This window comes from Aotus nancymaae, unplaced genomic scaffold, assembly GCF_030222135.1.
Source record: "Aotus nancymaae isolate 86718 unplaced genomic scaffold, 86718_ANA_hifiasm-v0.15.2.pri h1tg000088l, whole genome shotgun sequence".
NCBI classification, from domain to species: Eukaryota; Metazoa; Chordata; class Mammalia; order Primates; family Aotidae; genus Aotus; species Aotus nancymaae.
In genome coordinates, this window is record NW_026988503.1 from 16,621,296 (window position 1) to 16,647,297 (window position 26,002).

At 35.3% G+C, this 26,002-nt stretch overlaps 1 protein-coding gene across 6 annotated transcripts in view; it reads right to left on the minus strand.

Annotated features, from left to right (window-relative positions):
* The window catches only part of MYCBP2 (MYC binding protein 2), a 279,351-nt gene that overhangs the window by 216,460 nt on the left and 36,889 nt on the right, over nt 1-26,002 (minus strand). For 4 of the 6 annotated variants that reach the window (XM_012472003.2, XM_012472002.2, XM_012472001.2 and 1 more), the window contains 8 exons: nt 25,332-25,547; nt 16,889-17,042; nt 11,418-11,614; nt 8,287-8,529; nt 7,987-8,058; nt 5,752-5,848; nt 1,870-1,943; nt 1,596-1,734 (listed from right to left, as the gene is read on the minus strand). In XM_012472003.2, coding sequence (XP_012327426.1) covers nt 1,596-1,734; nt 1,870-1,943; nt 5,752-5,848; nt 7,987-8,058; nt 8,287-8,529; nt 11,418-11,614; nt 16,889-17,042; nt 25,332-25,547 — 1,192 coding nt within the window. Of the gene's footprint in view, nt 1-1,595; nt 1,735-1,869; nt 1,944-5,751; nt 5,849-7,986; nt 8,059-8,286; nt 8,530-11,417; nt 11,615-16,888; nt 17,043-25,331; nt 25,548-26,002 lie in introns of those variants that run through there. The other 2 variants (XM_064369117.1, XM_064369118.1) reach the window with 1 other exon arrangement.

The following is a 26,002-nucleotide window of genomic DNA, read 5'->3' on the forward strand; positions in this document are numbered from 1 at the left end:
AAAATTTTTAAAAATTCAATGTTAGCAATATTCCTTGAATTAGTGTATAAATGCCCATATTTTTATTGAGCATTTATTAGGTGCCAGGCATTATACAGTTCAAAAATTTATCTCATTTGATTCTCACAACTATACCACTTGGTTTACAAATAAGCAAATATAAACATTGGAGAGATTAGATCAGACAGAGTCAATTGAGCTAGGAACAATGCCATGCAGATATCTGAATTAAAGTATTTCAAATTCTCTGCCTATGTCTTTTTCTATAGAACATTACCTATAGCTACTCCATAAATATGTGTATGTGTGTGTGTGTGTATATATATATATATATGCACGTACACACACAGATCCTTACGCATATTTTCAAATTGTAAAACTATGAGTAATTGTAACTTTACATACGGTACATTTTATGATTTTGTCCAGCTATACAAACTACTACTTTATGGGCTTTTAAATTTTTAAATCTATAATTTCAATTGGATATTTTTCTAAGGAAGAATTATAAAAATATCACATAACTAGAATACATTAAGTAAAGCACTAATGCCAAATTTATTAAATGTAATGAGATAACAGTCTAAAAAGGTGGATTTGCAAAGAACCCTACAAGTTATGGAAGGTCATTATTAAACCTGGAGCTGCATGGCAAGCCAAAACTAAAACTCTCATGAGAACTCATGATCCTAATTACTTTTACAGCATTACAAGAGTAAATAATCTCAGCCCAAGAAATACTCTGTGGTTGTCTGTATTGCTCTATTGAAATGAAAGATTGCTGATCCATGTGTAAGGCCAATTACCATTTTCACAATCTATGAGATCATTCTATAGTTACCTTGAAAATCTGTTCAAGTAAAAATTTAAAAATTCCAACGAGAGAACTATGTATATTGTTGTAATAACATTTACAACATAAGTTTTCAAATTTTTAAATAGTTAAATAATGATGGAGCATATAAATTAACAACATTTACCAATACCCATCCATAATTCTCAGTAAAGTTTATTTTCTTTTGCTCTATTCGAAACTAAAATGAGAAATTATTAGTCAATTCCTTAGAATGGTCTTCAAATATCATACTTTGTTTAAAGGCCGTATTTTGTAGTTATTTATTCAAATTCATTCAAAATTGTCCTTTATATTAATAGTAACACACAAAATAGCTGCTAAAATATAAGCTGAACTGGTGAAAACACAATGTTCATTTTTTTTTTTTTTTTTTTTTTTTTTTTTTTTTGAGACGGAGTTTCGCTCTTGATACTCAGGCTGGAGCGCAATGGCGCGATCTCGGCTCACCGCAATCTCCGCCTCCTGGGTTCAGGCAATTCTCCTGTCTCAGCCTCCTGAGTAGCTGGGATTACAGGCACGCGCCACCGTGCCCAGCTAATTTTTTGTATTAGTAGAGACGGGGTTTCACCATGTTGACCAAGATGGTCTCGATCTCTTGACCTCGTGATCCACCCGCCTCGGCCTCCCAAAGTGCTGGGATTACAGGCTTGAGCCACCGCGCCCGGCCAATGTTCATTTTTAAGAGAATTAAAAAACTGAAAATTAAAATACAGGAAAAACCCTTAATTTGTTATCTTACTTATAATATGCAAGTCCTTTTCCAGATCGAATAGTGAGATACCACAGGCATGTAAGCATTTTCTGGCCAGTTTAAGTTGTAATTCTTGTTGCAGAACAGGTTCAGTGCTTGTGGCAAATATTCTGACAACAAAGCCATCCTAAGAAAAATAAAACATCCACAGCATTACATCATATAAAGAGGTTGTTCAAGGCTCTACAGTCTATCTAGTAAAAACTAAATAATTTAAGGAAAAGGAATTCCATTTACAGTAGTTAAGATTCAAGGTACTTACATCCCTTGAAGCAGCTATCTGATTAATATATTCTCCATCAGTGAATAAAATATTTTGACCTTCAGTGTGGCAATCTGTGCGAAAGAAAGAAAAAGTATTTCTATTATAATACAAGCAAACACCTCACAAAATGAATTCACTCCTCTGTTGAAGTCAAAATGAGAGTTCTCCACGCAATAAGGATAAACTTAAACTCAAAAGGAGACTGTGCTTTTTAATAAAGAGTTACAAATTAGCAGAGACTAAAGAATTCAACTAATCACACTTATTACATTTTTGCTTATATCTATAAATCTTCCATAACCAAGGACCTGAGAGCTCACCTAATTTCAAAGTGAATTAGTATTAGATATAATCTGATAGCAAACATGCACCACGATGAACAAACTATAATGTTGGTTACAATCATTTCAATACAATCACATGCAACAGAGGCAACACTCTACTCTCAGACATACATCATAGTCATTAGTGTCACAGAAAAATACAGACCTAAAACTTCTGTATTTAAGGTCTATTGTGTCCAACTACAGATATCCCTTGCTTTATAAAATGGATGATATTCAAAACCAGTTGTACATTTCCCACTTAGAAATTCAATATTTATTCACGGCATTTTTAGCATTTAGTGTGCTCTAAACTTTTTAAATGTTTGTCCGACACAGAGCAGACAAATATATGCTTATGTATTTATTTTTGTCTCAAAGCAGTCATGTATCTTGGCTAGAATACCATATTTCATCAATACTGTATGTATCTCCATAGAATAGTACACCATATACTTTGATCAAAATAATGCACAAGCTCAATTGTAACAAGGGATACCAGTATTACAGAAGGACCACAGGAATATGTGTTAGTGATTACTACTAAATAACACAAAACTACAAGCAAAATCAACATCTAAGTGTAAATTCTATCCTTTTCGAAACACAAATTTTCAGCAAGCAAGTATAAAAGCACGCACACACATACTTCCCAAAATAACTGCAGAGAACTAGGATGAATCTCTCTATTAATCACAATACCAAAACAAAAATTAACATTTCATTTCTAGTTGCACCTGAATCAACAAAACATAAAATTCTGATTTTGGAATGCAGTAATGGAGCCCATCCGAATAAGCTGGATTACTCTATATCTTTGCCCAGAGCTTCATACTAGCATACTTCCTTATCATAAATATGCAAAACACAGGCAGACCCTTACCAAATAGAGAATTCAGGGATCACAAACTGGAAATAGAAACTGGGAGACAAGGCCCACTGGTAGCCCAAGAGACTCGGTAATCAAAGAGAGGAGAAATCAAAAGAAAGAGTTCCTAGTCCACTGTACAGAATACAAAGAGGCGCAAGAAATGCTTCTCAAGCTCTAAGCAGTAAGATTTTAAACTAAAAAGCAAAGAAGAAAAACTCATTATAATTTCAGATAAATGCAGGGTTGAGGAGTGAAGCGGCGCAAGAAGAGTAGCAAAAAGCCTCATGCTCTGAGGCAACCTGTCACCAGACATGGAGAGAAAATGACACAAAGACACAATCTGTAAGGTCAGCCGAGGTTTAAAGAATAAAATGACAATTATTATGGGAAAAAGTATGTTTTAAATTCATCAAAACTAGGTTGAAATACTTTTTAAATAAACTATTCTGTAAGACAAGCTGGAACACGAAGCTCAAGGAATTACCTGATTCATGTCAACTTGAAACACAGTATTCATTACCATCTATAAACCTGACAATTTACTTCTGCTCCTTGATTGGAAAGCTACAGAGCAGAGTTGTCCCTACCCAGGAAAAACAAAAAGTGCTATTTAATGATAATTCAGTCCAGGTCAAAGAAATAAGAAAATGACAAAAGGTTTCTTCAGTCTTGAGGGAGGAGTCTTCTACCAAGTGATTTCAAGATTATCTCTTTATCCTTTCTTTATCCATCATGTAATATTTTAAGATTGTATCTTCAGGAGTATATCAAGCAACATCCACCAGTTCTGAAGACAAACATGGGACTATCTTCCCGAAGTCTGGTTCATTCTTCACCATTGATATAGCACACACTTATAAAACACCGAAAGTCACACTTGTATTGTTCAAAGTTGGATTTCACAAGTTAAATGAAGCAAAGGGATTTAAACTGAATAAAGACATTAATAAGTAATTTTTTATCAAGACAGAATAAACAAAACAGCTTTAGGCATATATTTTCAAATTGTCTTCTCAGTCACAGTCTCTATTAAATGTACAGGGTTTCTCAGAAATAAATCCTTTATATTAATACCCATCTGTTATAGCAGAGGGGATGTGACAATTCAGAATTTTTCTTCTACATCAGTAACCTATAATGACTGGCACAAAGACAGCACAATAGGAATGCTCATTACAGTGTAATTTATATGGCAAAAAACTGGAAGGCTTTCATTCCCAAACATTAACCAATGGAATAAATTTTGTAACATTTAAGTGTCATTGTAGAAGACTATTTAATGACCTAGAAATATTTTCTGGATGCTAAGTGAAAGAGATAGATTTTAAAAAGCAATATATAGAATATGATCATACTTTTTTACAAGTACGGACATATACACACAGGAAAAATATGAGAAGGATATTTACCAATATGTTCATAGTGTTTATATATGGGAAGTGGGATTATAATTATTTCAATTCATTCTTTTTTGTTCATATGATTTTTATATAATAAACATGATTAATTACTTTTAATATATGTATAAATATGTGGCTGAGTGTGTATGTTATTAAAAAGTATTTTTTAATATTATTATTGTCATTATTATTATGACCAAAGACATGGCCCAGGACTTGTAATGAAACAAAACAAAACCCTGCAGACATATCTGATAATAGATGGTTATTTACAAAATGATTTTATTAAGTCCTCTGCTTTCCAAAGCTGCTCCATTTCTGAAATGGACATGAACTGTGGTATTTACTCTAACAGAGTGTCATGCACACTAATTTGTATCTATGTATAGGTAATAAGGTTCAAACAAATGTTTGATGAAGTTATGAAAACTGTATTTAAAAATTAACATGTAGCCTGGGAGCAATCATTCTTTCCAACGCACTCTTCAGAAGTAGCTCTCACTTTCAGATAGTCAAGTACTTACAAGTAATACTGCTTACTATAAAGTTATTGACAGACACATTAGATATTCAAGATTTTAATATGAACAGCTTCAGAAAGTATCAACACTGTAAGCAGATTCAAATACCTTACAAGAAAGAATATGCATTTTTCCAGCATTTGACAAAATTTGAGACCTACTGCCTCAGAATTTAGCAGTCATTTAAGTGAATATATAAAGGCCTCAAAATTAAAGCAAAATAAACTGTGTCCAAAGACCATTATCAAAGCATTATTAAGATGCATTAAAAAGTATAAATGATGAAATAAAAAAAAAAATTCCTGACCCACCCTAAACTCTGTCTCTGAAATCCCTTTAAAATAAATAAAATAAAAATAAGGAGGAAAACCCAATTGCACTGTTGTTAAAGTAAAAATAAACAGAAGTTTCTTTATACTGGGTCATATGAGAGCCAGAGTCCTGATTTTATAAGAACAACACAGTAATATCAACCCACTAATTCAGCAAATTAGAAAATCTTGGTGGGGTGAGATCAGAGATCAGGCCATAGATGGCCAAGTCTAAAAGCAAATATTAAAACTTGTTATACTATATTTCTATGTCTATTGTTTTCATGTGTATTAACTTTATGTAGACTATAAATTGCTTTGTATGTCAAGATTTTTTAAACCCTTTTATAAATAAGCACTATTGCTTGCTAATCATTCTTTATGTGTTTAAATAGTCTAACACGCACATTTCTTAAAATAGCTTGCGGTAAAAAATGACTATTTGAAACGTACCTGGTAACATTACAGTACCATCTTGCTCCAGTGTTTCAGGGCTTATCCTTATGGCTGTCATGCTGTGGTTATTCACATCTCTATATAATAAATAACCCTGATAACAGCAAAAAATTTTCCTGTTAAATATTTTGTATTACTAATTCAGCAGAAACAGCAGCCATACAGTTCCATACTACAGGTTTCTGAAATACAATAATACATCAACATTGATGTCTAAAAGATGTTAAAGACTAAAAATTTAAGAACATTCCTCTCAATTAGAGGAAAATTCATACATTATTAAGAATTGATTTAACATATTCCCAGAAACATAATTAGGTATACTGAACAGGACAGTAACAGGTACAAACATTTTGTTCAAAATGACCTCATCACTTGCCAAGTAAATAATATAAATGATCACTGTTACTTTAACAAATAATTTAAGAAAAATAAGTATTGAGTTTGCTATTTGAAAATGAACAGCATATGGTTTTAGGTGGTACGATATGCCATTGATATATTTTCCACGGCATTATTTCTTAGATAAAACACAGTAGAGTAGCAAATAAAAATTTGATGAGATATTTTAAACTAGGTTAAACTTTTAAGAGACAATTACTGAGAAACTAATTTGTTATTTAAAATTTAATTTCAGGCCGGGTGTGGTGGCTCAAGCCTGTAATCCCAAGACTTTGGGAGGCTGAGGCAGGTGTATCCCCTGAGGTTGGGCATTCGAGACCAGCCTGGCCAACATGGTGAAACCCAGACTCTACTAAAAGTACAAAAATTAGCCGGGCGTGGCAGCGGGCACCTGTAATCCCAGCTACTTGGGAGGCTGAGGCAGGAGAATCGCCTGAACCTGGGAAGTGGAGGTTGCAGTGAGCCAAGACCACGCCATTGCACGCCGGCCTTGGTGACAAGAGCAAAACTACATCCCCCCGCCCCACAAAAAAACAAAAAGTTTTAATTTCAAAATCTCCCCAATAGTTGATACAGTAGAATTATTCTTAATGTAACAATAACAATTTCCATAGTTTTCAAAATGCTTTCAAATATCTTTAATCATTTGATGCTGACAAATCTCATGAACTCAGCAAGGCAGCCATGCAGGGAAATCTTTATTCTCTATCCTTTTACAAGAAAACTTGGGCTTCACTGCTTAGGTGGGTATTGTATAGAAAAAAATATTTCTAGCCCCTCTTGTCTATCCTTCATTTGCTTTTCTCCATAAAAGGAGTAGTAATGTATCCATCTGGCTGCTGACCTCCTAAAAGGCTGACACTCATCTGGCTATGTTGGTCAGGAGATAAGATCACAGCATTAAGAAAGACACACCAGCCCAGGGCTTTTCTCTCTTGTGAGTCTCTGCATATTCTCCATGCAGGTAGCTGTCTACTGACCAGGCCAAACACTGTTTCCTAGAAAGTACTGAATCTAGACTAAAATGAAAGAATTTGTGGTAAGAAACCCTAATTTGGCCTCAGGTCATGTATACATTTCCAATTTAAACGTGCTAATGAGGCTGGGCAGGGTGGCTCAGGCCTATAATCCCAGCACTTTGGGAGGCTCAGGCATGTGGATCACTTGAGGTCAGGGGTTCAAGACCAGTCTGGCCAACACAGTGAAACCCTGTCTCTACTAAAAATACAAAAAATTAGCTAGGCATGGTGGCACGGGCCTGTAGTCCCAGCTTCTCAGGAGGCTGAGGCACAATCACTTGAACCCAGGAGGCAGAGGTTGCAGTGAGCTGAGATTGTGCCACTTGAACCCAGGAGGCAAAGGTTGCAGTGAGCCGAGATTGTGTCACTGGAACCCAGGAGACGGAGGGTGCAGTGAGCTGAGATTGTGCCACTGCACTCTAGCCTTGGTGACAGAACAAGAGTCTGTCTCAATTTTTTAAAAAATGTGCTAATTATAAAGGTCGTCTTCAATTCTTATCTAGAAGCTCATTTAAACAAGAACTCCAAAGAAGGTATGTTTATCCCATCTTAAAGCTAAATAACAGAGGACCAAGTAAGTTAACTGAGTTGTCCAGTCTTACAGCTAGTAAGAAGCAGGGCCAGAACTAAAATGGAACCTCTTGTGAGTTCTAAGTCAGTGTAGTTTACGCTACACTATAAAATTGTTATGGCCTTAATAGTAAAAATATATCATTTCGGTTTAAATAGAAGTTATATTATTGGTTAAACAAGGACAAATCACATTTTTAAAAGATAAGAAAATTTTGGTTAATTGTAGATATTTTCTTACCTGAGCATACCCTAACCAAGACTTTTTTTCTTTTCTGTTTCTGATGCGGGATGTGGAATTGTATATATGGCCCTGAAAAATAATAAAAGTTAGTCTATCAATGGTTTCATAATTAATAGTCAATGAAAAATAATGCAAATGGGTGAATATTTAATGCATGCATTTCAGTTATGGTTTTCAAATAAATATTATTACATCCAAATTAGATCATATTCTAGAAATGAAAATAGAAACACACAGAACAAAATTCATTATGGTTATAACTCTGTATAATTAAAGAACTGTAAAGAATCACTTTACCCTAACTGTTCCACTGTATCCAGAGCCTATTTTATATAATCCATCCTTGCATAACAGATAAAGAAAAAATCCATCATTCTGAAGCAGACATTGGTCATCTTCATCAACAGATATTTCTTTTAATGGCCACTTGTGCATTAAAGCTGCTTTCTTAATGCCATTACTAAACCAGTCTTGAATTTGAATTTTTCCCACCAAAACTGCTTGTACACTTCTCTGTAGCGAATTTAGAATTGTTGGCACCTGGTCAAAAGAGAAGAAAAAAGTGAAAAAACATTTTTAAATGTTACACAAGACAAAGATACTTTGGCAATAAATCATCATTTATAAGACAATAAATTGTTCAGAATGATATCTCGCATGCCAACAAAAAGTACCAACTAAAAGTTCATCTAAAAGATTCAAATTTCAAGCAAGGCAGACTTCCTTACTCTTGGGATCCCATGTCTTCACCAATTCTGTAAAATCTTAGCCATTATTTCAAGTACTCTATCTCCACAAATCTATTATTGGCTTGTGGAACTCAGATTGTATTACATTCGATTTTCTCAGTCTCGATCCATGTTTTTATTTTATCTTCCACATTTCTCTCCTTGTCTCTCTTCTGCACTCTAGATAATTTCTTCCTCTTTATCTTTCAGTTCACCATCTCCATCTTCAATCATATTATACAATAGTTAACCCATTATAAGTTTCTAACTGAAATTATTTTTCATTTCTAGGAATTCAATTTGTTTCTTTTCCTAATGTCTGACTACTTTTATAGTCTCACTTGTTAATCACACTTTCGGTATTTTCTTTTATTCCTTTAACCATACTTTATATATTCATACACATACACATTCTATATCAGATAATTTCAATATCTAAGGATTTGGCAGGATTGATTATACCCTAGTTGTTTCTGCTAACTCTCAATAATGGTGCCTTTTTTATTAATTTGTTTCTGAGCTCAAATGCAATAATGTTTTATCTGCAGAAAGCCTTTGAAGTCGAGAGTTCAACCCTCAAGAAACAATTTCGGTCTCCTTCAACATGGCACCTTGCAGTACTACCATGTCTACCCTGCTTTCAATTCTCTGTTAAGCACTTTGGAATAGACAAGTAATATGCATTTGGGTGCCAAAACAAATTTGAGATGTGAAGAGTTATACACATTGATATGGTTTGGTTGTGTTCCCACTCAAATCTCATCTTGAATTCCCACATGTTATGGAAGGGGCCTAGTGGGAGGTAACTAAATCACATGGGCAAGTCTTTCCTGTGCTGTTCTCGTGATAGTGAATAAGTCTCATGAGATTTGATGGTTTTATGAAGAGGAATTCCCCTGAAAAAGCTATCTTTGCCTGCTGCCATCCATGTAAGATGTGACTTGCTCCTCCTTGCCTTCCACCATGATTGTGAGGCTTCCCCAGTCATGTGGAACTGTAAATCCATTAAACCTCTTTTTTTTTTTTTTTTTTGTAAATTGCCCAATCTCGGGTCCGTCTCTATCAGCAGCATGAAAATGGACTAATACACACACATTCTCAGGGAAAGCTTTTCTCCCTCTACCAATAGTCAGGCCAGGAGAGTTTTGTGTAATGAAGTCGGTATATAAAAGGCCAAATCATGAAGAGCATCATAAGCCATGTTAAGGTAATGGGCTTTAATACTGTGTTTTGGCTACAGTCGAGGATGTAGCGATGTGACAGGTATGTAGAGAACCACAGCTACTGATTCAGAGGATCAAGTAGTTTTGTGTAGTCTAGTTGTTGAATATAATATTGGAGACAGATAAGCCCTTGAGTCCTATCTCTGTTGCCAGCTCTCTATGCCATAGCTATATTTGCCAGCTCTCTATGCTGTAGCTATACAAAACTTGTTTTCAGCTTTCAAATATTCCACTCTTACTCTTACCTCCATCCCTTAGCATGTGGATACCTAGAACATTCTCTCTCTACATCACCAACACCAACAATTTCTCCTGACTAATTTCAACTCATTGTTTAGATCTCAACTCATATCCTCTGGGACACTTTCCATGAACATAGCTCATATAGTCCTGCTATGAGCTCTAATGGCAGTCCTAAGTCTCTATATAAAAACAAATCACATCAAAATTCATAAGTTCATATGTTAGTACTCACTATGCTATTAAAATCTGGTATATGGTATCTGAATACTTGAGCTATTTTATTACAATTTTTAAAATATTTATATATTTTAAAGATATATTTAAACATTTGTCAAACTCTGAAAGCATGCCTACAGAACACAGCTTGAAAACCACTGTATTAGAGCAACTTAAAAATAATTAGGGACTATAAAAAGGGACAAAAGGATTCCATGCAAGGCAGAAAGAAAGGAAAGAGCAGAAAACTAGAGTAAGGGAATGGCTCATGTTTGACCAGGAGAGTTCAAGATCACTGAATAAGACAGAAAATGAACAATATCCTCCTTTTGCTATCTTTGGTCTGCTAATAACAGGATTCAGGCACCCCTTCCATCTGCTCTGGGGTTGCCCAAGGGGCCAGAGAAGAGTAGACAGTCAGGTCTTGAAATCATAACTTCTTTCTCAATTTGCAGAGCCTTCCCAAATAATTATGTCAATTTTGTCTATAAGAAGAATTATTTTTCCCACCACTAAAATGGTGACGAGTTTATTTGTTCTACAATTGAACACTAAAAGCCTAAAACGTTACATACATAGCCGAAGCAACTCAGAAACAAATGAATTCATAAAAAATCAAAACTATGTCAGATTGATATCATATCTTTTTCTTTCAATAGAGAAAAGATATTTAAAACTATGAAGGAATTCCAAGCTAAAAAATTCAGGGAAAGATGGTAAGAGGGGAGAACGCAGAGAGCAAGACAACAGCAAGGAAAGAGAAGGCGACGATGTTAATGCAAAGACCAGCTTAAAGATTTAAGAGGTCTGGACAAAATTCATTTTCTTATATTTAAAGCTTCAGAGTTAAACAAACATATCACTTAACCGAAATACTGTAGATTATTTATATATCAATCTTGGACAGATCAGGCTACTACAATGAGCAAGAAAAAGCAGAATTCCTACTGACAGAAATTGAGATGAAACTGCAACTTGGCATCTTATAAATTTCTAAGCAGATATAAATATGAAATACCTGAATAGTTTGGCAAGCATGGCTTCCATTGTTGGTGAGGATGGCAGAGATGGCCTGAAGTGTCCTTCCTGTTTCTCCCCAAGAAGCCACCAGACTAAAGAGGCAAGCGCAGGAAAGTGCTGTTAAGGACTGTCCTGTGCTGTCATTCATCCCAGTACTTCGAACAGTGATTTCCAAAAGAAGCTGGAAGAGAGACTCTGTGGATAAAATAGAATTCGATTATATTCATCTAACATACAGAACATTATATGTGTATATTTATTTATCTTAACTTTGTCTCATTATAAACAAAATTTAAGGCATCCAGAACAATTAATCTGCATTAGTTTCTCTCTAGTTACTCTTTTTCCCAAAAGTTAAAATATTTACGGAACAAGGGCCTTAAGGAACATTCAGCTCAACTCCTTATTTTTCTAAGTAAAAAAAAGGAAATCTAAGGTCATTTAAAGCAAACTTACTTAGAGGCATTCACACATTCAAGAAACGCATCTTATCAAATAATAGACTATTTATCATACTTACTCTTTTAGATTAGGAGGCTTCTTAAAATGTTAAGTGCCCAGGAAATTACGCATATATTTTCAAAATAATAGAAACATAAAACATATGCCATAATGTGCTTTAATATAAAATTGGCTATATCATTAACATAATAGCAATTCACACTTAAAGAGAGAGGATGTAATTCATTTATACCCTAGAAAAACCTCCAAGTGAATGGGACAGATATTCTCCTCTTTTAATAATGAAATTGAGACATGGACTCATTAAAAATTGTTTTCTAAATCTTAAAGTCAGTTAGTAGCAAAGATGAAACACACACACACACACACACACACACAGAGACACACACAGACACACATTTTACAAGCAGCAGAGGTCTCCACACAAAATTCCCTGAACACCTACATCCAAGATTCAATTAACAGACATCTGGGTATTTCTTCCAGAGAAAGGAGATTTAAAAATCCCTCAAGAGTAAATAACCAGATGGAGAGAGAAAAAGAGAGTCAGAAAAACTGAGAAAGATGGACAGAGGGAAAGGAAAGGGAGAGAGGAAGGAGAGCAAGAGAATGAGGAGTAATGTACTGCAATTCTCTAAAAACTCAAATGCCACCTGTGCGTTACCTGGTAATTCACAGAAACCTAGGTGCCCCTACCAATCCCTCATCTTCCACAGTGAATTCCAAATTAAGTCCTGTTTATTTTACTGCCTAATTGATAATTCCTCTTTTCTCTATCTCATCACCATCTTTCCAATCCATGCTATCATCATCTCTTTGACTAAAAAGTGTTAAGAAATTATCTCTTACCATTCACTTTTGCCCCAATAGCCAGGGAGAATTTCAAACCAAAAATCGAATTCTCTACTAAAAATCCTTTCACTCCTTTGTTAATTCCTTCCTCCCTTCTGTCTTCCTCTTCCTTTTCTTTCTCCCTCCCTCTCTTCACTTGTCTGTACATCCTATAGTTTCACTTTTTCCATCTATCCTTTCCTCTACCTTTTCCTCCAGCTATCCTGCCTTCCCTCTATCCTTTCATCTATCCCTGTTTGTCCATATTTCCATCTACCCCTCCTTCCTCCAATTATTACCCTTCAGAGAGTACATCTGTCGGTTATTCAGCAAATATTTACTGAACTCCCACACATTAGCAACTATTCTACGTTGGGGTATTGGCAAACATGACAAATAACGTCTCTACCCTTTCAAAAAGGTTAGATTCCAGTGAAAGAAAAGAGTCAATAATTTAAACAAATAATTTAATAAGGCTATTTTAAAAAGAATATTCTTAGTGTAACGAAATAGAGAATGACTTTCCATTCCTCCTAGTCCAATAATCAAATTCTTTAACTTGGCCTGTATTATTGCTCTTCTTTTCCTGCATTCTCCTTTCTGTCTCAGAGCCTTATTGCATGCTGTTCTTTCTGTCTGGAACATTTATAATCTAATTCACTCCCTCCTATTCACCCTCTAAATCTCAAATGCCGTTCAGGGAGCCTATTAAAGACTCTCAGAAGGAGCTAGGTGCCGCAGTGTATGCCTATAGTCACAGCTACTTGTGAAGCAGAGAAAGGAGGATCACTTGAGTCCAGGGTTTGAGTCTACCCTGGGCAATATAGTGAGACCCTGTCCCTAAAGATAAATAAATAAAATTTTTTTAAGTTCAAAAAGAAATTTTGGCCAGGCGCAGTGGCTCATGCCTGTAATCCCAGCACTTTGGGAGATCAAGGCAGGTGGATCACCTGAGATCAACATAGTGAAACCCTGTCTCTACTAAAAAAAGAAAAATTAGCCGGGTGTGGTGGCATGCATCTGTAGTCCTGGCTACTTAGGAGGCTGAGGCAGGAGAATTGCTTGAACTCAGGAGGTGGAGGTTGCAGTGAGCCAAGATCCCGCCATTGCATTCCAGCCTGGGCAACAGAGTAAGACTGTCTCAAAAAACAAAAAAGAACTCCTTCTATTTTCCTCCATACAATTTATACACATTTGTAATAATACATGTATCCAACTGTCTGATGCTAAGTTCCATAACAGCAATGGTATCACACATTCTTAGCAGATAACAAAGGTGGCACTATTACATTTTAGTGAATACTTGAGAATATAACACTCTAATTGAACAGAGAGATGGATATAAGGAAATAAATTTTTAAATAGATGACTCAAAATAAAAAACTATTTGCAAAGAGAAGAAGCTTGGTGTATACTAATCATCAAGACATTCCACAGTAAGAGTTATACAAATATACACATATTTTCATGAATAACATGAAAACAACTAAATGGGAAAAAAAGGATAACCAATGAGACTGTGATAGTAGATTAAATAAAGGAGGAGAGGTAAGTTTCAACAGAAATTTAGTATAAAAGAACCAAATTAGTGCTTTTATCTTTAAGCTTATTTAACAAAATAAAAAATATAAAGTGATAATAAATCCCTTACACAGAAAAATAAGTCAAAACAGCAATGAGATCAGAAGTCAACACTGAAAGGATGGAAGACAGACCAAAGGCAGTATAGCAGAATTTGAAACTTTTTATAAGAAAAGAAAAATGAACAAATTAATAAGGTGAAAGGTTTTTGGGTTTTGTGGGGTTTTTTAGTTTTTTGTTGTTGCTTGGTAGAGAGGAGGTCTCACTGTGTCACCCAGGCTAGAGTGCAGTGCGGTGGTATGATCACAGCCCACTGTAGCCTCAGACTCCTGGGCTCTAACAATCCTCCCACCTTAGCCCTCCTGAATAGCACTCGTTGCCATGTCCAGTTTTTTTTTTTTTTTTTTTTTTTTTTTTAGAGACAGGGGTCTTACTAAGTTGCCTAGACTGGTCCCAAACTCCCATCCTTAGGCAATCCTCCTGCCTCAGCCTCCCAAAGTGCTGAAATAACAGGCATGAGCCACCACACCCAGACAATAATGTAAAAGTTTTGATAGAAGATAATAAGGCTAAAGCACACATTATATTTCAAAGCTAGTATTAAGAACAAGTTCTGGTTTTAAAAGAATAAAGGACACTTTGGGAGGCCGAGGCGGGTGGATCACGAGGTCAAGAGATCGAGACCATCTTGGTCAACATGGTGAAACCCCGTCTCTACTAATACAAAAAAAAAATTAGCTGGGCACGGTGGCGCGTGCCTGTAATCCCAGCTACTCAGGAGGCTGAGGCAGGAGAATTGCCTGAACCCAGGAGGCGGAGATTGCGGTGAGCCGAGATCGCGCCATTGCGCTCCAGCCTGGGTATCAAGAGCGAAACTCCGTCTCAAAAAAAAAAAAAAAAAAAAAAAAAAAAGAATAAAGGAAAGAATATACAGAATGGATACAAAGGAAAGTGTATAACAGCTGACATGAGAATGGTAGAAGACTTAGGAGGAAAGAAGTAACATGTTCAAAGTAGGAAATATGACATACAAGTCTCAGTGGATATTTTAACACTCCAAATATTTGCTAACTGACAAACCAAAGCATGTGACAGAGTTTCTGATTCCATAGACCTGGGTGGGGCCCAAGAAAACCCAAATAAAATAAATCAAATTCTTCAGTAAAATGCTGTCAAGCCAAGCAGCACTTCACAATATTAACAAGATTACTGGTGCTATCATAACAATGTGCTTGCTTCTCAACATGACAGCTTTTATTTGGTAATAGCTTTGAATAACTGTGTATGTGAGCGGGGTGGTTTTAAAAATCCTCAGCTTGTTTTAATGACCAGCATCCTCCTTCTCATTAAAACAAACAAACAAAAGTCAAACTCAAAAACTAAATCTCCATATGCAACCAAAAAAAGAAAAATCTGACAAGAAGTTAGGCTCATGCAATTTGGTTCTCACAGGTGGGTCCTACAAAATCTAAATAGCCAAGTAGAAAAAAAGGACCAAGCCTTAAGTCTAAACCAGCAGTGTAGTCCCCAAACCAGCATCTGCATCACCAAGAAACTTATTCCAAATACAAACTTCTGGGCCCCACCCCAAGTCTATGGAATCAGAAACTCCAGAGGGAAGGCCCAGATAACTCTGATACATGCTAACGCTTGAGAACCCCAGCTCTAGTAATTCTGAGAATTTTCCTATAATACTAAAACAATCTAGAAAACTTTAGACAATTTAAAGGCCTATAGTTAGCATCGGAGAAAAAAAGCAATTAACCAGTTAAAACTTTTGCTTCCATCTATATTTCTATTCCTTAATACCTTCTAAGTAAAAGCTCCTCTTATTTAAAGGATTACATGTCAAGCCTAGGTCATTGATAGGAAAGGCAAGAATCCAGACAACCAGAACACACTTTAAGAAAAGCAAACAACTTTCTTTACTTAATGAAAGTTGCTAAGTCAGAAGCTTAATCCATAACACAAATAATTTTTTATTTATGATGAATACAAAACAAATGTCCCCTCAATTTGGAAACAAACTGTACTGTTTCAGGTTTGTGGCATTTATTTCCTTTTCCCTATTTTTTAAAACTATTGAGAGTAACAAGTTAGAGAAAGTGAATGTTTGCTATTTTGGCCAACATAGTGACTTCAAGGTTTGAGGATTATTTCTGGATTCCAGGGATTTATGCTTTATTTGCTCCCCTTCATCACAATAATCAAGAAACGTGTGTGCATGAACTTCAACTCTTAAACCATAACTTCAATAGAACACATGAAAAAATACTTTAAAACTTAAACCCCTGGCGTTTCAGCACCATAATTAAATAAAGACTGCATTATAGGCTGTGCGTGCTTCATAAGAGAAGCTTCTCACTTTTTAAGAACTGTAAATTGACAATTTATAATTGTATAAATTTACAGGGTATAAAGTGATTTATGATTCATGAATAAAATGTGGACTAATTAACATCCATCACTTCAAGTACTAAACATTTTCTGTGGTAAGAACTTTAGATATAGTCTCAACACTTTTGAAGTATACAATACTTTATTATTAATTATATACACTTTTAAATGCTTCACTCAGTGAGCCTTGGCTCTTACCTAGGACCTCGGGTGGCTCAGACTGGAGGCCTTCTGGCTGCTGGCCCTGCAGCACGTTGAGCAGGGCTTGGAGACTCCTGAGACACAGGGATGGATGAGAAAACCGTGTCTCCTTGATCAATTCAAAAACTTCACAAAGGCCAACCTCAATTATCTATTTAAAAGGAAAAAATATGTATACTTTATGACATGTGAGCTAAGAACACTCTAGGCAGTTTAGTCGGTACAAGTTACTTCCACAGCAAATGATAAACTGTTGCAACATTTAAAAAGCAATATGTTAAAAAATAAAATCCAGTGTATTTAACAGGAAGATTTAGAAAACCATCTGGTTACATGGAAGGCTGTAAAACAGTTGCACTGCTTAAAAAGTAGTTTTAGTATAATGGGGCCATAATAAAATATCATGAAAATGGCTTACAACAGTGAACTAGAAACTAGATTGCATTCACTGAGAAGAAAAAAACTGTATTAATTTGCAAAGTTCATTTGGTTGTATTCAAGGAAAACTCAGTACTCTTTTTGTTAAAAGTCATGTTAACTGTTACCTATAACCAGAAATAAAGTCAACATAGCACATATAGTAAAAACATTTTATAAGGAACTTTTCATCTTAGCCTTTTCTATAATGGTATAATCACTATACTATTATTTATAGGTGGTGTCCCTTCTTTTTGTAGCTGATCACAAAAGAATTTAAAACTGCTTAGCTAAAAATATCACTAGTACTTTTCCTTTATTAATCTTAACATTCCTCATGAAGTGCAAGGAAAATCAGACTCAATATCCAGCAAAAGAGATAAATCTGTTACTAAAGATTGAGAGAACAAATTGTAATGAACGATTTTAAGGATATACCTTCATAAGGCTGATAAAACAAAAGACAAATTCCACTTCTCAGGCAATGTCAACATTCTGAGAACCAGATTTATAAGATTTCTTTGGGAAGTATTAAGTAAATTGTTTGGAGAAGTAACAAAAAATTCAAATAAGACTAGGTCGAAACTCCTGAAAGTTTTATTATGGCCCCATTAAACTAAAACTCCTGAAAGCATTAATTCTATTGAATGCAAGAGCAGAAGAATATTCTCTCTGCTATTTTTGTATTAGTTCATATATTATATAAATACCTCCTAAGCACTCATACTGTGCAAACTCACTTTAGGAAATATGAAGGTATACTAGACTCTGTCCTCTAAGAGTTTATAATCTAATAGGGTAAGTTAGTCATGTATATAATTCATATCCTGTCCAGACCTCTGTTACAGCATTCATTACATTACACTGTAACTATTTTTGTTTTCATTTTCCCAACTATACTGTGGTCTTCCAATAGTCAAGGAACATGTCTTAAATAGCTTAATGCCTCCCATGCCTGGCCAATTGCCTAGCATATGGTAGGCACACATTTAATATTTGTTTAATTATTCACTAAGTTGTGTGCTAAAAACCACTGCATCTTAGAAATACATTTTCCAGACAAGAGGCAAATAGGCTGAAGGTAAGTCAACTGTAGTTCTGATTAACATCTGCAAGTTTTCTGGAAACTACAGATATAGCTGAGAAGTTTATCTGACTTCTAGTTATCTGCTAGAAGAACTGTCTTTAGAGAAGTTATCTAAAATCCTAACAGACTTGATTATAGCTAATATTACAAAAAGTTTGCATAGAGTTTCAATTGATTAAACACATTAAGTGATGAAACTTTTTCATTTGATATAGTTTCTTTTCCTGGAATGGACTAGAAAATATAAACATGTTGTCCAAGATTTCCATCTGCTTATGTACTTACAGGAAAGAGAAATCTGAAGTCAAAGATCTCCAGAGTACAAAATGTGGGGCTCTATTGTCAAGCCAATGGAAGACTACTATATTCTGTCATTCTTTCAGATTGTTTACTCTACTACCAACCATGACTTTTCATAATTCCAAGAGGATTCTTTACAGATGACATTTTTGGTTAGGGTTCATTTATTAAAGTTTCCTACAGTGACAAAGGAATTATTGGACCTTGCCAGAAACAGTAAAACTACTTAATGAACAGGTTCTTGATCTGTATCTCTGGAAAGTTTAAGGTGTAATAACAAGTGTATGGCAATAGGCAACTCGAGTAGGCTGTTTGGAAACACAGGTAGCTGGTTTTGGTGGGACAGACCCATAAAACTTTGGTCACAATGATCATGATACAGGACTCCTCATCTGTCTAGGTTAAACACTGTGGGAATCTCACTAACAATCCTTATCTTGGTTCACTGCAGACTTTCATTGTTTAACAAATTGGAAAACATTCATTTTCAGAATAGTAGTATATATTCAACATACAACAAAAATCAACCTCAAGTTCTGCAACAGTTAAAGAATTTTTAATATTTAGCTATGGATTATCGCACAGAGGTACCAAACATGTTCTTAAGTCCTTTTCTGCTGTTTGGCTGAGTACAGAATATTTTACCAAAAGTTTGAACTTTGAAAATAGACTTTAAAATAGTTTATTGAAGTCTTATAGTCAATAAAAACATATATTTCTCCCTTTTTCAGTATCAGGAAGGAAGAGCATAAAGAGAAAAAATACAGTCCTGCCAATATAGAATTATTTCATTTGTGTGTGAAAAACATATTTTAATGTGTACATAGGAAAAATGACAAAATAAATAAAAATGTTTATATTGGGGTATATTTTGGTTAATGGGATTTCAAATATTACTTCTGATTTTTATTTCCTCTTTAGAAAAATGTTCTGATTTTTCAAATTATCTACAATGAATATGAGCTGCTTTTATAATTAGCAAAATAAATTAATGTGACATTTAAGTAAAATAATAACAATAAAAGAACACAAGAAGTTTCAATACTTTCAACAATGAACTATAACTATCTACCCAACACATGGTTTTGCACCTCTCTTCAGAAAATAGGTTTTTGTAAATTTACTGAATTTTACCTTTACTGCTGCTCTCAAATAATTAAATTGTGAAGGTTATCTATTATATTTGAAAGATAAAGGAACACAGTGCCCAAATAATTACCTGATACAGCCAGTCTAATACGCTAGAAAAGTGAGATAAAAATATATTTGTCCAAAGAAAAATGATATACATAATGAGACTTTCAAGGTTTTATTTTGCTCTTTTCAAATCATATATTTCCAAATGTGACTTTATTATTTCATGAATAAGTGTGATCATAAAAGTTTAGTTACATCACATTTGGATTCAATAATAATTAACACTTTACCCTTAAAAATTGTATCTTGTTCAGTTAAAAAGTCCTAAAATCACTTCCAATACGTTTATATTTGAAAAAGCTCAAAAGGAAATCAAAATTATATTTACATGTTACCATAGTTAAAGTATACTGCCTTTTAAAATTGTTTGTATAAAGCAAATATTTGGTACAGAGATAATATCTACAAATAATAAAAAATTTAAAAATCTAGAGACAGAGAAAAAGGGAGGGGGAAGAGGCAGCAGAAGAGGGAGAGGAGAAGGAGGGAAAGGCCAAGAATTCTGCTTCTCAGAAAGTATGAATGTGGGGCCGGGTGTGGTGGTTCACGCCAGCAGTTTGGGAGGCCAAGGTGGGCAGATCACCTGAAGTCAGGAGTTGCATACCAGCCTGACTAATATGGCAAAAACCCATCTCTACTAAAAATACAAAATTAGCCAGGCATGGTGCTGCGTGCCTGTAATCCCAGCCACTTGGGAGGCTAAGGCAGGAGAATCACTTGAACCCAGGAGGCAGAGGTTGCAGTGAGCCAAGATTGTGCCATTGTACTCCAGCCCAGGCACCAAGAGTGAACAAAACTCCATCTTGGGAAAAAATAAAAGAAAGTATGAGTGTGAAGTTTCTAATTTTCTAAGTTCCTAACCTCCAACATACAAATTTATCTACGACTACTACCATCTTCTTCCCTTCTCTTCACACCCAGAGGAAGAGAACTTTTCAAAACTTTTCAACTTTTCAAAGCTGTTTTTTCAAACAATGTTCTTGATTCCACACCCTGCTGTCTCTCATAGAAATGTGTTTCAATTTGTGCCTACATAGTGATAACTCCCAACTCTGTATTTCTAGCTGGCACCTTTCTTTTGAACGTCAGCCCTACATAGTACACACTAGACACTTCACATTTATCTCAAAACAGCATGTGCAGAACTAAACTTGATCATCATCCTCATCCAGTTTTCCCTCTTTCAGAAATGGCCTTACTATGCAAAACCTTTAAAAATATCTTTAGATTCTGTCTTCTTTTTCAGCCTTTATAGCCAATTTATTACCAATTCCTGTCAATTCCGCTTAACATTTCTTATATTCAAAACACTGTCACTACCATAATTCCAACCCTCATTCACACTCTCTAGACAACTGCAACAGCTGTCTAAATGGTTCCTCTGTCTCCAAACTCACTCACCACCCTTTAGTTATGGATATGCCTTACTAACACTAGAGTAACTTTTAAGATTACTTCAGTTAGTGAGGCATATCCATAACTAACTGGATATAACTAACACTGGAGTAACTTTGTAAGGTTACTCCAATTAGTAAGGCATATCCATAACTAAAGGGTGCCAAGTCTGATGCAATCATGCAAGTCTGATGATATTCTTTTGGCTTAAAATCTTTAACATTTCCTAATCACAAGATAACATCTGAATCAATTACATGGCACATAAGGCCTTTCATGATTTAGTTCCCTGCTCTCTCTCTTGCTCTATCTCAGCCAGTGTTGAGTCCTTTCTCCAATGTGTTCCCACTATACCTAGCACTCCCTATCAATCCTTAAGGCACTAGAGAATAATTATTGACCTGCTTCTTATCCCCACAAGACAATGCTTTCTTGAGGGCAGGAATTAAGTCTCACCCTTCTATTCTCAGGACCTAATTCAATGCTGCCTACAAATTCAAAAAGAATATACTGAATTAAGAAATAAATGATCCTATGTAAGTCTAAATCTTTTAGTAATATGGTATGACTGGCTTCAAATGGGTTCGGATGGGAAGTATGAATTCTAAGTGTTACTATTTAAAAATTATACTCCAGGCTGTAATTCCAGTATTTTAGGAGGCTGAGGTGGACAGACTACTTGAGCTCAGGAGTTCAAGATCAGCCTGGGCAACATGGCAAAACCCCATCTCTACTAAAAATACAAAACTTAGCCTGGGGTGTTGGCAAACGCCTGCAGTCCCAGCTACTCGGGATGTTGAGATGGGAGGATTGCTTGAGCCAGGGAGGCAAAAGTTGCAGTGAGCTGAGATTGCACCACTGCACTCCAGCCTCGGCGACAGAGCCAGACCCTGTCTCAAAATAAAAATAAAAATAATACAAATTATGTAGCTATAAAATCTGTAAAGTTTTAGAGGATCTAGATTTTAGTGACAGTTTGAGCTGGGTAAAAAACTTAATATAGAATCATTCAGGAAATAGAAAGCTCCTTTAAATATATCAATGATTACTGATCCGCAAAACACAAAAACAAAAGCAAAAGCAAAAAAAAAAAGATGACAACCAAGGTCTATATAACAATCAAACTCAATTATTAATAACTAAATTTTAAAGCTCAAGAATGGGAAAAATAAAACTGTATTTCAACAACAGATAAAAACTGTTTTAATCATGTAAAAAAAAAAAGAGTAAGAGAGACAGAAACCTCAGGGGAGAAGGAAAGGGACAACCAAATGCTTAGGAGGAGCAACAGAGAAATAAAGAAAAGGATCAAACTAGGATAAAAGACAGCAGCATATGAGGCTGAGGCACAGAGATAGTCAAAAGGAAAAGAAAAATGCCAACATTTCCCACTTGGCTTCAAATCCCATCACCTCAAACTTTAAAAGACTAATTTCATCCTCACTGTCAATCTTTCATGTCATGGAAATAACTGCCAAAAAATATCACCCGGAAGTTTCACTCCCCACCCATAGTATCTGCTTGCCTCTGCACAGAGGCATCTCATCACTTCTTCCTCTCCATCTCTCATTCATCAGGTGATTGCACTGATTCTCTAGAAGTTTCATTTGCTTGCATAATTTTTTTAATAAACTGAAGAGTTCCTTGACAAGTAACTCAAATTCATTTGCACCTACACATTTTCTTGTTTGCACCTAATCTGACACTTATAACTACATATATAATTTACTGAGCACTTCTTTCTGCCAGGTACTGTTCTCTCAAGCACTCAACATCCATTAATTCATTTAAATTGTCACTACAACCCTATAAGGTAGATGCAATCCCAATTTATAGATGACAAAACTGAGGCATGGATATGTCAAATAACTTCCAGTGTCACATAGCTAGTAATTTTAATGGTGTTTGAGCCCCAGCAGTTTGGCTCCATAACCCATGTTAACCCCGTTTGCAGAGAGGTCAGTACTTGGTGGGAAATTCAGTATTAATCACTTGGGCTGTCTTATCTTCTTTTAATTTTCTTTGAAAGATCTCCCTTTGATTCTGTTAATTATGCTACAAAAGGTTATCTTAAGAATGCCTACTCATTTACCCTAATGTTTTAAAACAGCCTAAGAATCCATTGTTCTTGTTTATGCAATTTAATTTGAACTACAGTTTACTATTTAAAATATGCATACCTATGTAAAAACTTTATCCAGGCTTTTGTTTTCTCTCACAATACTGAACTTAAATAGCACAATTACTATAATACAGTGTGACTCAACCATACACAGAATTGGTATTCTAACTAAAAAGTAAATTATACAAGTCCTGCAGCCTTACGTCCTAACTTAACCATGTTTTTTATCTCAATCTCTCCTAGTTAAGCATAAGAAATTACAATTGGAGACTATAATTTTTACCTAGAGGGGCTCCCATAGAAAAAGATAAACATGTTTGTTTTAGATTAAAGAAAGAAGCTATTACAGTAGGTGCAGTTAGGACACTGCAGATAAAGGAAATAAGAAAAAGAAAAGGGTCCCACTCTAAAATAGGAGGAAAAAGGACATCTGAAGATGGCTGATCAAGAAGCTGAGTAAGTTCACAAAACCTTTATTACTCTATGAAATATGAAGCAAGCCATCTGCTAAGAATAAGGTGAGAAGAACCTGACCATATATTAAGGATGGTGGTGCACCTAGGAACAGCCACCACAAAATGTGCAAGAGAACTCGGACCAGGTTCCGTTTATGCTGCTATTTCCAAGTCATAAAAAATATTTATGCAATTCCTTGCACATATGTGTAGTTTTCAAGGCATAATTTTAAGGTATCAGCTTACTAAAAAGGCAATAGCACATAAATCATGTATAATTTAAAAACCATTTTGAATATGTCTCTGTTTAGAAAAAGCAATATGTATAAGTCATATAAAAGCACCACTTTAAAATGTCTATATTTTCACCTATTTTTGTTATAAATATTAACTATGTCTATTATATAGAAAAATTTATAGAAAACAACCTTCTAGTCTTAAATATACCGATTCTTACACAGAAGAGTGTACACTGAGAATAGTTCTATAACACACATTTTTGTTTTTTTTTTTCTGAGACAGTCTCACTCTGTTGCCCAGGCTGCAGTGCAATGGCATGATCTTGGCTCACTGCAATCTCCACCTCCTGGGTTCAAGCAATTCTCCTGCCTCAGCATCTCAGTAGCTGGGACTATAGGTGCCTGCCACCATGCCTGGCTAATTTTTGAATTTTCAGTAGAGATGAGCTTTTACCATGTTGGCCAGGATGGTCTCAAACTTCTGACCTCAGGTGATCCACCCACCTCAGCCTCCCAAAGTGCTGGGATTACAGGTGTGAGCCACCACGCCTGGCCTACAATAACATTTCTATTATAGAAATACCAACTAGCATATATGTTCCCCGTAAATCAGGGAGTAATATCAGAATAATGCAGAAGTTGACTTGGTTTGTATGTGATTTTTTTTTTCCTAATCAAGGGAAGCCACAATATCAAGAGCACAATCCTAAGCTTAGGCAAAAAAGGACAAGGCTCTCAGCCCAGCGACTGCACAGCTGTGAGTCTTTGTACTTCTATTTCAAGAAAAATAAAAATGTATACCTGCATCCCAAGCATGGAGTACCTCCCAGCTTTCCAGGGCTCTTGGCTTTCTCCTGTGCCCACCTTATTCTCAGATCACTGGCTCAGAGCTCTCCTTCCATCGGCCATGGCTCAATGCCTCTACTTACCAGCATTTCTACCCTACTGCTTTTGTACATTTTTAATTGCCTCTGTAACAGACTCCAACGCAATGATCTCCCTTCCTAGGCTTTCCAGTGAATTATCAATTACCGACTTTGTTAGCACCTAGTTATAAAGTTGTATAATTTTCCTTTTCTGCTCCAAATCTACTTTTGCCCATAAGCTGTGTTATTTTTAGTGCACGATTTTACATAAAGCAAGGTATTTTAGCAATACATATATATGTATTGTAGCCAAAACACCTGCAGGTTATACATCTAAATATTAATAGAACTCAGTGGCTTACCTTTGGAAGCTTGATAGGGGGCTCTTTGGATTCCTCTTCTTCATCACTATCTGATTCTCCACTTTGCACAGAGTTCTTAGATGCAGCTGCCAACGATATTTCCTTTTTCTGCCATTCCAGAACGCAATGACGTACATTACAGTAAATATTGAAAGCAGAAGGATTGCTATGTAGTTTGATATCTGGTATGATTACTGTATTCTCCAAGTTTTCAGACTGAAATACGAAATAGAATATTTCAATTTCACGCTTTTTTCCATCATCAATTCCCATTTTAAATAAAAGTAAAGATCAGACAGGCTAACTGACTTGCATAAGACATATTAAGTAAAAAACAGAGACAGTCTAACACTATGGACTCAACTTCTAGTCCCCTTTTCTATACCTTGCTATTTTTTGAGTAACGCAGCAATAACCAACCAATCTGACAAGCACTGAAAAAGGATAGGTAAAAATCTTAGAAATATTCTTGTATGCCCATGACAGGAATAGAGCCAACAAAGCTTAACTGCTAGAGTTCTATAGCAAAGGAAATTCATTTGATGCCCTCCTAAGGGACATCATATATACTGTAGAGTCTCAATGACCTACTACAAATGTTAGATTGCATTCTGAATGCTTTTAAAAGTAGATATAGAAGTTTATACAGAAATTAGGAACACCCCCCAAAA